At 35.8% G+C, this 12,007-nt stretch overlaps 1 protein-coding gene across 1 annotated transcript in view; it reads left to right on the top strand.

Annotated features, from left to right (window-relative positions):
- Positions 1-28: 28 nt before the first annotated feature.
- The window catches only part of LOC117114753 (apolipoprotein(a)-like), a 21,147-nt gene continuing 9,168 nt past the window's right edge, over positions 29-12,007 (top strand). The window contains exons 1-10 of the mRNA XM_033258448.1: positions 29-350; positions 618-689; positions 1,551-1,811; positions 3,913-4,074; positions 4,606-4,865; positions 7,004-7,169; positions 7,640-7,840; positions 8,365-8,588; positions 9,599-9,728; positions 11,290-11,460. Of these exons, the coding sequence (XP_033114339.1) occupies positions 107-350; positions 618-689; positions 1,551-1,811; positions 3,913-4,074; positions 4,606-4,865; positions 7,004-7,169; positions 7,640-7,840; positions 8,365-8,588; positions 9,599-9,728; positions 11,290-11,460 (1,891 nt within the window). The 5' untranslated portion in view covers positions 29-106. The remainder of the gene's footprint in view (positions 351-617; positions 690-1,550; positions 1,812-3,912; positions 4,075-4,605; positions 4,866-7,003; positions 7,170-7,639; positions 7,841-8,364; positions 8,589-9,598; positions 9,729-11,289; positions 11,461-12,007) is intronic.

Raw genomic sequence — 12,007 nt, 5'->3', positions numbered from 1 at the left:
GAGTTAAAGCTCAGTACATTTTGCAAACAGTCATCATTTTTTCCAAATCATTTCATTGATTTTTTTTTCTTGTTTTTTTACTTGGAAAGTCCCTGAATGTTATGAAATGCCAAATGCTTACGATTATCGAGGCTCGGTACATACCACAACCAGCGGTTTTACATGTCAAGACTGGGCATCACAGACACCGCATTCGCATTCATACACTCCAGAAAGTTATCCAGATGACGGTTTGCTTAACAACAACAACTGCCGTAACCCCGATCAGGATGACACCGCATGGTGTTATACGACAGATCCAAACAGAAGGTGGGAATTTTGCGATGTTGGCAGTCCAAGTGAAAGTTGCGGTAGGTTTTTTCTTTCTTCCCAGAACTTTTATTATTCATTTGTTTTGCAACATAACATCTGTCTCTTATACACATCTAGATGTGTATAAGAGACAGGCACAACACCACCACCCCCTGGCACAACAACACCACACCCCGGCACAACAACACCACACCCCGGCACAACAACACCACACCCTGGCACAACAACACCACACCCTGGCACAACACCACCACCCCCTGGCACAACAATACCACATGAAACAACTGTAATTACATCGTCAACAGAAGAACTATCAACAACACCGCATTCTACCCAAGAGACAACAACGACCCAGGTTTCTACAACAGTTTCTACATGTAAGTTTATTGCAGAAAAATGTTATCACAAATATATTTCTTTTTTGTAAATACTTTCCTTGATAAACAGACAGGTATTCAGGGGCAGATTTACCCTAACCCTTTTGGACATCTGGATCCGCCCCTGGTATTTAATTCCTTATAACAAAGCATTACTTTAAAAGTGCATTGAATTTATCTATCCTAGCACATAAAAGCTTTATAAAAAAAAATACCAACTATTTAGTAACACTAAACTCAGATTATATAAGTAAACCTCTTTGTGATCTTCTTGCAAAATGATAATGAGTGTACTAATATGTAATACATGTTAAATACACTTGTGCTAAGACAGACAATTCACTTTATTTTTCAAAGGTAATTTCTGCTACAGAAAACTTGACACTAATTGTTTGATCTAAATTTAGTATCTCACTAGAGGTGACTTGGCCAGCCATACTTCATTTACAGTTTTATTTAATTTTCTTCTCTGTAAAATCTGATATGAAAGTATGGCTGCCTAGTATTTCAAATTTTGACATTATATGCAATCTTAATCTTGCATCTATAAATGTACAAAAAAGGAAGCACTGGAGGCATTATAATTGAGTTGTCCAGGCTGCATGATATTTCAGAATATGCAACACAAAGTATTAATAGATGGAATTAATGGATTCCTACAGTATATTTTGATGAGGAAACAAATCATTCATTCAATATTCCTAAATCCAATTCATTCCATGTATTTTCTTTTGTTTACTTTAGCTGGAAAGTTTGTGAATGTTATGGGATGAGAGTTAAAGCTCAGTACATTTTGCAAACAGTCATCATTTTTTCCAACTCATTTCATTGATTTTTTTTCTTGTTTTTTAACTTGGAAAGCCCCTGAATGTTATGAAATGGCAAATGCTTACGATTATCGAGGCTCGGTACATACCACAACCAGCGGTTTTACATGTCAAGACTGGGCATCACAGACACCGCATTCGCATTCATACACTCCAGAAAGTTATCCAAATGACGGTTTGCTTAACAACAACAACTGCCGTAACCCCGATCAGGATAACACCGCATGGTGTTATACGACAGACCCAAACAGAAGGTGGGAGTTTTGTGATGTTGGCAGTCAAAGTGAAAGTTGCGGTAGGTTTTTTTCTTTCTTCCCAGAACTTTTATTATTCATTTGTTTTGCAACATAACATTAAACAAAAAAGAATGCTTCTCAATAAAAGCTAATAAAACTCAATAAATAATATTTCTATGAACCCATTTGATAACAATCACCACCTATCCACTGTGTGCCATGATGCACGTAAGGCCATAACGTTTGCTACCTCTGCTGTTTTTCCAGTCACGTACATAGTATGGACATTCCAGTTCCCTATTTGAACTGTAGTTTTTGGCTTCATGTGTAATTTTTTCTATCCATAGGCTTCCTTTTGGCTTTCACCCATGCATTTCCTTTTGCTCTGATCTTCCACAAATCTGATGTCATTTTCGTCTGTGATCTGGCACATCACCGCACTTCCACCGGGTTTTTCTTCTGTATTTACATTATTGGTTTTTGTAATAAATGTTTTTTTACAGATACAGATGGTTAGCCTATAATCTAACCCCCTATTTAAATCCGGGGGGGGGGGCCAAGTGGCTACTTTTTGTCTGTCATCTCCCCTCCAACCTGCCTTCCGACACAAATGAAGAAATAAGAAAAATATTGCATTTGGGATATCCAGTGATAAGCCTGCTGCTGTCACAGCGACACTCTTATGAGCAAACTCTGTTAATGTAGGGGAACACAAATTTAACAAGAAACAACTCTTAGTTTTCTGTTTGTTTGTTTGTTTGTTTTTTATTCAGTTTCTTACTTGTTTACTTGATAGTACTGTAGAGACTCTTGAAGTGTCTTGCTTATGAGCCCTTTGTGCATGCTCATTTAAGTTCATAATATGGATTGAAGAGTTTCGGGTGGTTTTTGCGAGCTTTTGCAAGTTGAGTTTTGAACTGGTTTATAGACTTAGCAATTTCAACAAAATTTGGTAGTGAGTTCCATTCATTTATTAGCGCACAGAAAAAGCATGTCTGCGCACCTGAGATCTGAATAAAGTAGGCTGAATTCCAAGGCTATGGCCTTGTGCCACTGAATCTGTTATTCTCGTAAAAAAGCATTCTTTTGGTAGAAGAATGCTTCAACATTATTACAATACAAAAAACATAGAATATTTAAACATGCAACCAGGATAACCCATAAATTCGAAAATTAAAATAACTTATTTCCAGTGGGGTCCAATACAAAAAAAATGACATGACAATATAAATATAAAAACTATTATGATGCAATAAAATATAAACTAAAGAATATAGGATAGTAGCTACCACTAAAAGGAGAGTATATGAATATAGTATATTTACATGCTCTCTTTTCACTATATTACTGTATTTAGGGATCTATTAAATTTGCATTTGGATCATTTCCAAGAATAAATTGTAGCATAATCTTTGGCATAATGACTTTGGGTAAGAACATTGCATAAAAAATTGAGATGACCATTGTTTCTTTTAATAATAGACATGGCCATTGATTTACCATTGACATCACTATCAAGTAAACATCCAAGATGTTTAACACAATGTCTTTGTAACTTCTTTGTTATTAAGCACAACTTTAAAATCTTTACATTTAGCTTTGAGAATCGAACACGGGACCTTTCGCTTACACGGCGAACGTCTTACCTACAAGGTAGCTTGTTAGATAAGAAATTTCTTATCCAGCTATAGATAATGCCTGTAATGCCATACATGTTGATTTCTTTTAATTGACTAGTAATCTTAAAGAGATAGCACTTTGAGATGATTTCCTGTCAATACTCCAATATTTATGACTTGTGTTAAATAAGCTCACAAGCAAATCTGCAACTTACTCAACTTTGAAAATGTGGTTTCTTTCTCCTTGTACAACCACGTATATTTTTTGCAAAATTTTTTGTGGAAACAAAAACAATAATATGTATTTAATGCAAAATGAAAAGACAGAGTGAGAGCAACAGTTGAACATATCACTATGTATAGAGGTATACAGTGTACTTGAGGAAACATCGGCTTTACTGGGTAGGATCTTCTAGTTAACTAATGCATTGTGCATCTTTCTTTATTTTTGGTTTTTTGTTTTTTGTTTTTTTTTTTCTGGTTAAGATAAAGTTTTACCATATAGTTTATATAAACTTTTTTTTTCTGGTAAATTTTTTAGAACAAGAAACAACTATAACAGAAGTCACATCTACAGCAAGTAGTACCACATTATCAACAACACAGATTACTGAAACAACTGAGACTGTAGTCACAACTATGAGAACAACTGAGGCAACCACAACTGTCAGAACAACCAGCATAGAGTCAACAACACAACCAAGTAAGAAAATTAACTATATTCATTCTTGATTGTCTGTTACAAAAACAAAAATCCTGAAACAATCATGAGCTCTTGATTCAGTGATTGGTTTTAATGTAGTACATTAACGTAGCTCAGGTTTTTGTTTTTGTGTCCAGAAGATAATTAATGTTTACCATTCCATTGATTGAGAATATTTTTAAAAAGAAATAATATTAAACTTGAGTTATAGTTGAACATTTTTATGACCAGAGTAAAAAAGTTAGTTATAGCAAATGTATATTCATTATATTACATTATACAGAAAAGAACTTCCAGGTAGTCATCATTCTTAGTGGTGGCGTCAGTAAGGGGGCAGGTCTGGATCATGGTCATCAAAAGAATGAATGAATAAGATCTTTGGTTCATATGTACAAAATGGTCCTTCAGCACTTGAAAATTTGCAGTACAGTCCAGGATTTTCAGTGAATCATTTATTTTTGCCCTGGGAAACATCTCAAGTTTCCTAATTATTCATCTAAACTATGCTAATCATGTACCTTGTTTTCTCAGTCATTTGTCAGGATGATCTTGGAATGGAAGACGATCTTATAGTTACCAAGTTTAATTCAAACAGGCAAGAAGTTGGAAATGTTTGGTATGTGGATACTGATTCTTTACTGAATGACTACATTAATGTTTACTTCAACAAGCCAACTAAAGTGACTGCTTTAACTCTGCGGTCTAGTCCTGAGGGAGCTGAAATCTCAGAAATCCGTTTTAAACTTGAAAAGAAAATACATGGAATGACAAACTTTGAAGTCATCTTTGAGGTGAGTTTTTATAATAAAAATAATATTCAATATTTGTTTAACACCTTTTCACAAATCTAAACAAAAAGATTTCAAAGTGCTTGCAATGTGTATATTACCCTAGTCACTGGTAAATAATTTGGCAAGCATGCAATATCCATGACGCACTATCTGGGGAATATTATACAAATATTGACTGCTCTAGATTCGGGGAATAGTGAAATCTATTGCCCCAAGGTGATGCGGAGACCGTAACCTATCTATAGGCTACGGTCTGCACATCACCAAGTGGCAATAGATTCCACCATTCCCCGAATCTAGAGCAGTCAATATTTGTTTTATATACCTCATACATAGATTCTACAAGGCCTAAAAAAGTAATAGGCCTGGAGGCCTAGGCCTATTACTAGACGATCAAAGAGTGTGTCTAGCTCTTCTTTGCTCATTTCGTCAATATCAACAATACCCATCATCTTGCAATATTTGTAAATAATAATGTAATAATTTGTCTTTTGGTGCTTTTGCTATCGGCTTCATCAAGAAGTAATGCTAGGCCAAGACTAGTCCTTCTTCATCTAGGAGCTTGAATCAACCAGCCTTTATATTTGTTTATCGTCTACTCTCTGATCCGTGGCACCGTCAAGGGCAATTTCTTTCGTCGTAGAGGTCACAGTTCCCTTTACTGTCAGCGCGATGTTGCAAGCCTACAGTTTGCACATCACTCGACAGGGCAAAGAATACTATTTTTCAGGGGAATAGTAATTTTTCAGGGCAATAGTACTTTCTATTGCCTGCTTCTTAACCAATTAGATGCCTAGAAACTATGTACGACGTATATAGTTCACAATAGACACATTCTGCTAGGTTGGTCACATGACGTATAGTGGGTATAAATTGTAAACAGACAGCGCCAGTGACGTAGCTGAGTGACTTTCGGTAAATAGAAAAATGTGCGGATTCTTCAGAGTGTTTCTGCTGTAAAGCATGTATTTGATGTTGAATAATGTTTGGATGGAATTCCAGTAAACTAAGCCAAATTGATTGGAAATTGAACTTGAGAATTTTTCCATAATGGTTTGCTAATGCTGCAAAAGGTACTGGCCCCAAACATTGAGATTTTTCCAGAAATGCTAGGCCTAGGACCCTGCATATCTACGACCTCTTTAGGTATGCATCAGAGTCTTCAATCTGCAAACTGCAATTTTGACACACTACGATTTCTAGGCCTGCTAAGCTTTACGAAGAATCACAAATTCCAAAGCAGTTGAGGCACAGAGAACATAATTATAAACACTATTTTGAACAGTCGTAGTGCCTTTCCTTGCCATTTATTTCTCAAGTTAACAGTGGGTGGTTGTTTTTGTAGCCATAACATTACCCTTTCCTTATTTTCACACTTATCGCACTACAAGTTCTCCATAGTTATAAACCACTATATGTCATGTGACCGACTGTAGAAAACTTCGCGGGATGTGTCTATTGTGCTGCAGTATGTTTCGCACAGACCTATCTTATTCGTGTGTATACTAATTACCTGAATGAATTTATGTATGCTAATTTCCTTTTAGAAACTTACCTTGAAAATAATGGAATTGTCCAACCCAGGCATAGATAATGCAACAATGTAACAGGCCTCAGTTTTCCCTTTCACTGTGAGCGAGTATACACTTCGATTGAGAGATGGAATGTTACAGGTGGAAGAATAATAAGGGAATCCTTGATGGGATTTTTCTTATTGCAGAACTATGCACCCCCTGCCAGATTATGGTAAAGTCCGCCTCCTTGGTTGAGTGATGGCTCTTCACATTGTACATAAATGTTCTCTTTGGCACCTTCTTAAACCATTGACTTTTATAGTATCCAAAATGACAACATTCTTGGTCATGAGTAAATGGCCTGTGCTGTCCTACTGTGTGAACACTGCCGAATCCCCACACCCTGAGATCGCTCAGCGATTTTGGTACATGATGAGGTGGTATAATGATTATTATAGTTTTTACTCTAATGCTCTAGAAGTGTGGAAAACAAAAAAAAAACTATGAAAAATGAAGTTGACAAAAAGTATATGAAAATGATAGATGTAAGGTGTTGTTTGAGAATCTATTATGTACTGGTATACTGTATTTCATACAAATTGTTTGATGACGTTACATTTATAGACTGAGATTATCTCTGGAGAACGCCTTGAGGAAGATGGCCCATTGGTGGAGCTACCAGCTGATGAGGATGATTATATCTCCGAGTTGAAAATTACATATTTAAATAGTGCTGCAGAAAACGCTGATGTGCAACTCATTGTCAAAATCTATGGATGCTTTGAAGATAGTGAGTATGAGATGCAGTTGACCTTTCTTCTAAGCTCAGTCCCTTGGATATGTTTTGCTAAGGTCTCACAAAAGGACATTGTAAAAAAATGAAAGATCCATTGTAGATCTGTTGGTTTGAAAACATAAGTCATAATGGGGAGGAAAGGGAGGGGGTGGGGGGTGGTAGTGGATAATTTCTATGCCATCTCTGGACCTGACGCGTGTGTGTGTGTTTTTGTTTCTGATTGGTCAGACACCACTTTCTGTGATGAATGATTCAAAGTTGATTTCACATCCCTGAAGAATAAAGTCGTCGGTTCTTAAACAATATGATTTATATATGCACACATGCCTTGCAATGCTGTAAAACCCTTCCAGATTACTCGTCTCAGATCTAAAACTCACTAATAATAATTTCAGCTTGATATGTACATATGGTGAATACCACATGTGGGCCTTTTTTTTTATCTGTATAATGAAAATTTGCAGCATCATCATTCGAACCACCAACTGTGCCTCCAACAACTGTAGTTATAACTACTGTTAGCACAGAAATAACAACTGTACCGACCACTACTTCGGAACCAACGACGCATGAATCAACCACAATTACACACTCTTCTCATGAAACTTCAACTGGCAGTGTGACTACGACAGCAACTACACGTGTAACAGAAGTTACGACTCCAAGTAAGGTTTCATCGACTTTAAATATTCATTAGTTATTTATAAACTCAAAACAAAAACAAATGGAAAACCATAATAATAAATGACATTTATATAAAAATCATGTGAATAACTTGTTTTTGAGACCACTCCTGAAATAAATCCTGTGTTAGGATATACATGATGTAGAATGCAAATTGAAAAATGATTACCATTGGAATCAGTATGCTGTTATGTAACTTTTAATTATTCCAATGTAGAAAAGATATTAAACGAAACGTTGTGTAAATAATGCAAGTGGTGCAAGCGTCAAGTGATAGTCAAACCAGATTGTGATGGTCTATACAGCAAATGATTGTAACAAATATAGCGAGATGAAGCGCCAAGATTGATGAGACGTCTAAAGAGACATGCAATGTCAAAAGTGATGACATTTCACTTAAACTCAATTCAAATATAAATGTGAACAACTAATTAATACATGCTTATATTCATTTCTATACAAAAATTATCAATTCAAAGAATATTTGGTTAATCTTCTTTCATAGGTGAATGCTTTGAGGAGCTGTCAGCTGTTGGAGACTTGGTAACACTGACATCCGGAGATGAGATTGTAGACAGTTGGTTAATAGCACCAGATAATAGTGCATTGACTGTTGTTTTCTCCAATCCCATTACACTGACTGGCATCAGAATTGAGACACCTTTTGCTATTCGATTCACGATATCCGTGCAATATGAAAATACTAATGTGTTGGTTAACGAAGGACGGGTAATTTGCTAGAGCTTTGTTTTTCCAAATTAATTACCAGTATGTTTTTCTAATAATGTCGTAGCTAGAATTTCCGGTCTATTTTGTGAATACTTGCCACTTTGTTTTTAAGTGAAAGGACATGAATTGATTGAAACATGTCGGCTCCTGTCTCCCAGCATGAAACATACAGTATCCTCAAAACCTATTTATATTCTGGTTCAAAACTCAAATAGATTTGAAAGATTTAAAGTAGATGATATTTTTTTTTTCAACCTAAATACACAAATTGCCAAATGTATTCATACGTTACTGCTTAAACATCATTAGAAGTTGAACTTTCCACACTTTAACTCAAATTTTTCTCCCTCTTTTTTATTTTGTGGCTTGACCGGGGGGTACAGGCCTTCAAGGCCCCTGCTGGATCCGTGCCTGTTTGTTTTTAGATACAAATGATTAGCCTTTACATTGATTAATCTTAAAAAGACTACAATGTTTTTGATGACAACAGTGCGGGACAACACAAAATTTTATACTCAACCATGATTAAGCACTTTGTATATTTACACATTTACAATTAAAACAGTCCATTTTAAAATAGTCAGTTTTGGTCCTTGGACAATGAATAATTTACAAACATTTTCTAATTATGGCATATGAAAAGAGCAGCAGTTATTTGTATTTTTATTTACTTATTCGGTATAAAAACCTCACGTCAATCCCAGAGGGCAAACCTGTCAGTTTACAAACATTGCACAAAATATCATACTGTTTGGAGACAAAATGTTGTATTTACATCCCAGATAAACTAGGTGAAATGCAAACATTATGAATATAATTATACAATTGCGCACGCCTCACAATAAAGTCAAACTGAATTAAAACTCACTAATATCAATAATGTTTAATTATAATCTTAATAACTTATATCCTATAAGTAATGCACTGTCAGATGATATATGAAAGAAAATAGTTTTTTCACTTGAATAGAGAGATTTTTTTTATCAACGCATTTCAATATATTTTTTTAGTTGTTAGTCGAGCCAGACGCCAACATTGCATACCCAGTGATTGAGCGTCCTGTTGTAAAAGTAATATTGACAGCAGATGATATGCAAACTATCACCGCAAGACCAGTATTCTATGGATGCACTGAAGAAGGTACTACTTTTTTAAGCGATATAAATAATTTTTTTTTTTATTTAACATTAAATAATGTAATAGAAAAAGCATTTATTTACACAACAGTACACATTTTAAAATTTGCACATAAAGGTTTTTAATTTAAGAAACATCAAATATAATTTCTTAAGTAAAATGTAGGCAAAAATACATTTGTTCAAATTAATAGAATAATGTATTTTTTATTCACTGATCGATAAATCAAACATACACACATTGTCATGTTCAGTCACAAATTTGGTTTTATTAGGAAGCTTTTAATTTGCACGGCGATGCTAGAATGGATTCACTCATGCATGACCGTCCTACCCGGCGTCCTACGTTCTCTGCATATGAGATTTGGTCAAATTTTGGCCTAGATTCCACGCAACCGCGAGAACTCAATGTTCTCGCATGCGCAGATGACTTTATGTGATGTCATTACAAGAAATCTCCCCGGCCCTCCCGCTGGCGCCACCCCTGAACTCTATCTAGTTTATTGCCATTAATGTTAATTTTAAAGTCATGAAATCGGTGGTGTACCAAAAGCATAATTTTAGTTTTCTCAATGTTTAAACTTAATTTATTCTTTTTTATCCAAAAACAAATTTAGTTTGTAGGTCTTCCTACATTTTGTTTTCAATATTGCTAACACTTTTATCCGCAACAGATATTGTAGCATCATCTGCAAAATAATTATATATTGCTATGAGAAATAACTTGAGAAAGATTATTTATAAAAATAAGAAAAAATATAGGCCCTAAAATTGACCCCTGTGGGGCAGCTACTGATAAACTCATTTGTGTTATCTTACCATCAAAGAAAACACTCTGTTTTCTATTTGACAGATAAGTTTTGAACCATTTTAAGCTTTGTCAAATTTTACGTGACAAAAAAATGTGATGTGCAGTGGCGTCGAGAGAGGGGGTCAGGGGGTCGCTGCCTCGGGTCTACTGGGGGCCCGGATCAAGATGAAAAATTTTCGGGGTAATGAACAGAATCTCCATAGGTCCCGAGCCCAAGCCCAAGATGAAAACTTTTGTTGATTTGGGGAGCAGTGGGGGTCCAAAGTGAAGGGGGCCCCATGTGAGGTGTTGCCCCGGGGCCCTTACTGGCTCTCGACGCCACTGGTGATGTGCCCATATATGGGTACGATGACATCATATCAGATATTATCAAATTGTATCAAAATCATGTTCTATCACATTTTATGTAACACTTTTTTGATGAAATTTGATAGTGTAGATAAAGCTTAAAAGAATGAAGTGAAAAACCAATATTTTTAGTTTTTCTAATGAAATGGTGTGATTGTGAAAATGACACTGCCTTAATGCCGGTAGGTGGACCCCCTTTTCAGAAGCAACATTAATCATTTATTTTGTATATAAAATTCTTTTTGTTTTTGGTTGATATTTAAAACAATTATCATTATTGGCTTTATTGTTTTGTTGGTTATCTCTGATTATGGGCGCTTTGTATTTTGTATCCTACGGAAAGGCACGATACCAAATGTGTGAGCATTATAGTTAAAACTAACTATGACCTAATTTTGTACTGCAGTGAGCACTCCAACTATCGAAACAACCACAGTGACTGAGACAACAACAACAACAACACCTTCTATACACACAGAGACACCAACTACTGTTACATCCACAACAATGGTGGTAACTACAGAAACTCCATCATCCAGAGTCACCCACACAACGACTGAAACAGTAACAACCATAGGTAAGAAGAATCAGTTGATGATAACATGAATGTCCATTGGATTTGATTTTCTTTGATGTGACACACACACCAGGGATAACGCACGAAAGTCCTGAGGCTTTTTTCCAGTGGGGTCCTTCTGGTGGTAAATTGGACAGTACACCAGGAGACAATCCCCTACACTTTTCCAAAGAGTACTGCGTTCTTTAACGTGCACAAAGGCCATTTAACACAACAGACCGATGGCTTAAACGTCTCATCTGAAAGAAGTGTGCTTTTGAAACTTGCCTTTCAGCCCTCCCGCTGAAATACACGGAAAGCAGCGATGGGAATTGAACCAGGGACCATGAGACCTTCACAGTTCAGAGCACACCCAGTGGCTACTACCAGTTTAGCCGACTGAACTAGCTGCTCTCTACAATGTAATCCAATGCAATGGACCCCCATACAAAAAAGTTCTATAGAGCTCTATAGAATTCTATAGAACTTTATATAGAGTTCTATGTAACTCTATAGAGGCAAAAAAATTCTATAGAAATGTTTTATAGAGTTTACGCATTCTATAGAA

The sequence above is a fragment of the Anneissia japonica genome, unplaced genomic scaffold, assembly GCF_011630105.1.
Source record: "Anneissia japonica isolate Jap-2015-1 unplaced genomic scaffold, ASM1163010v1 scaffold199_len4679917_cov187, whole genome shotgun sequence".
NCBI lineage: Eukaryota > Metazoa > Echinodermata > Crinoidea > Comatulida > Comatulidae > Anneissia > Anneissia japonica.
Note: the sequence above shows the minus strand (reverse complement) of the source record. Positions and strands in the feature narration are given on the sequence as shown.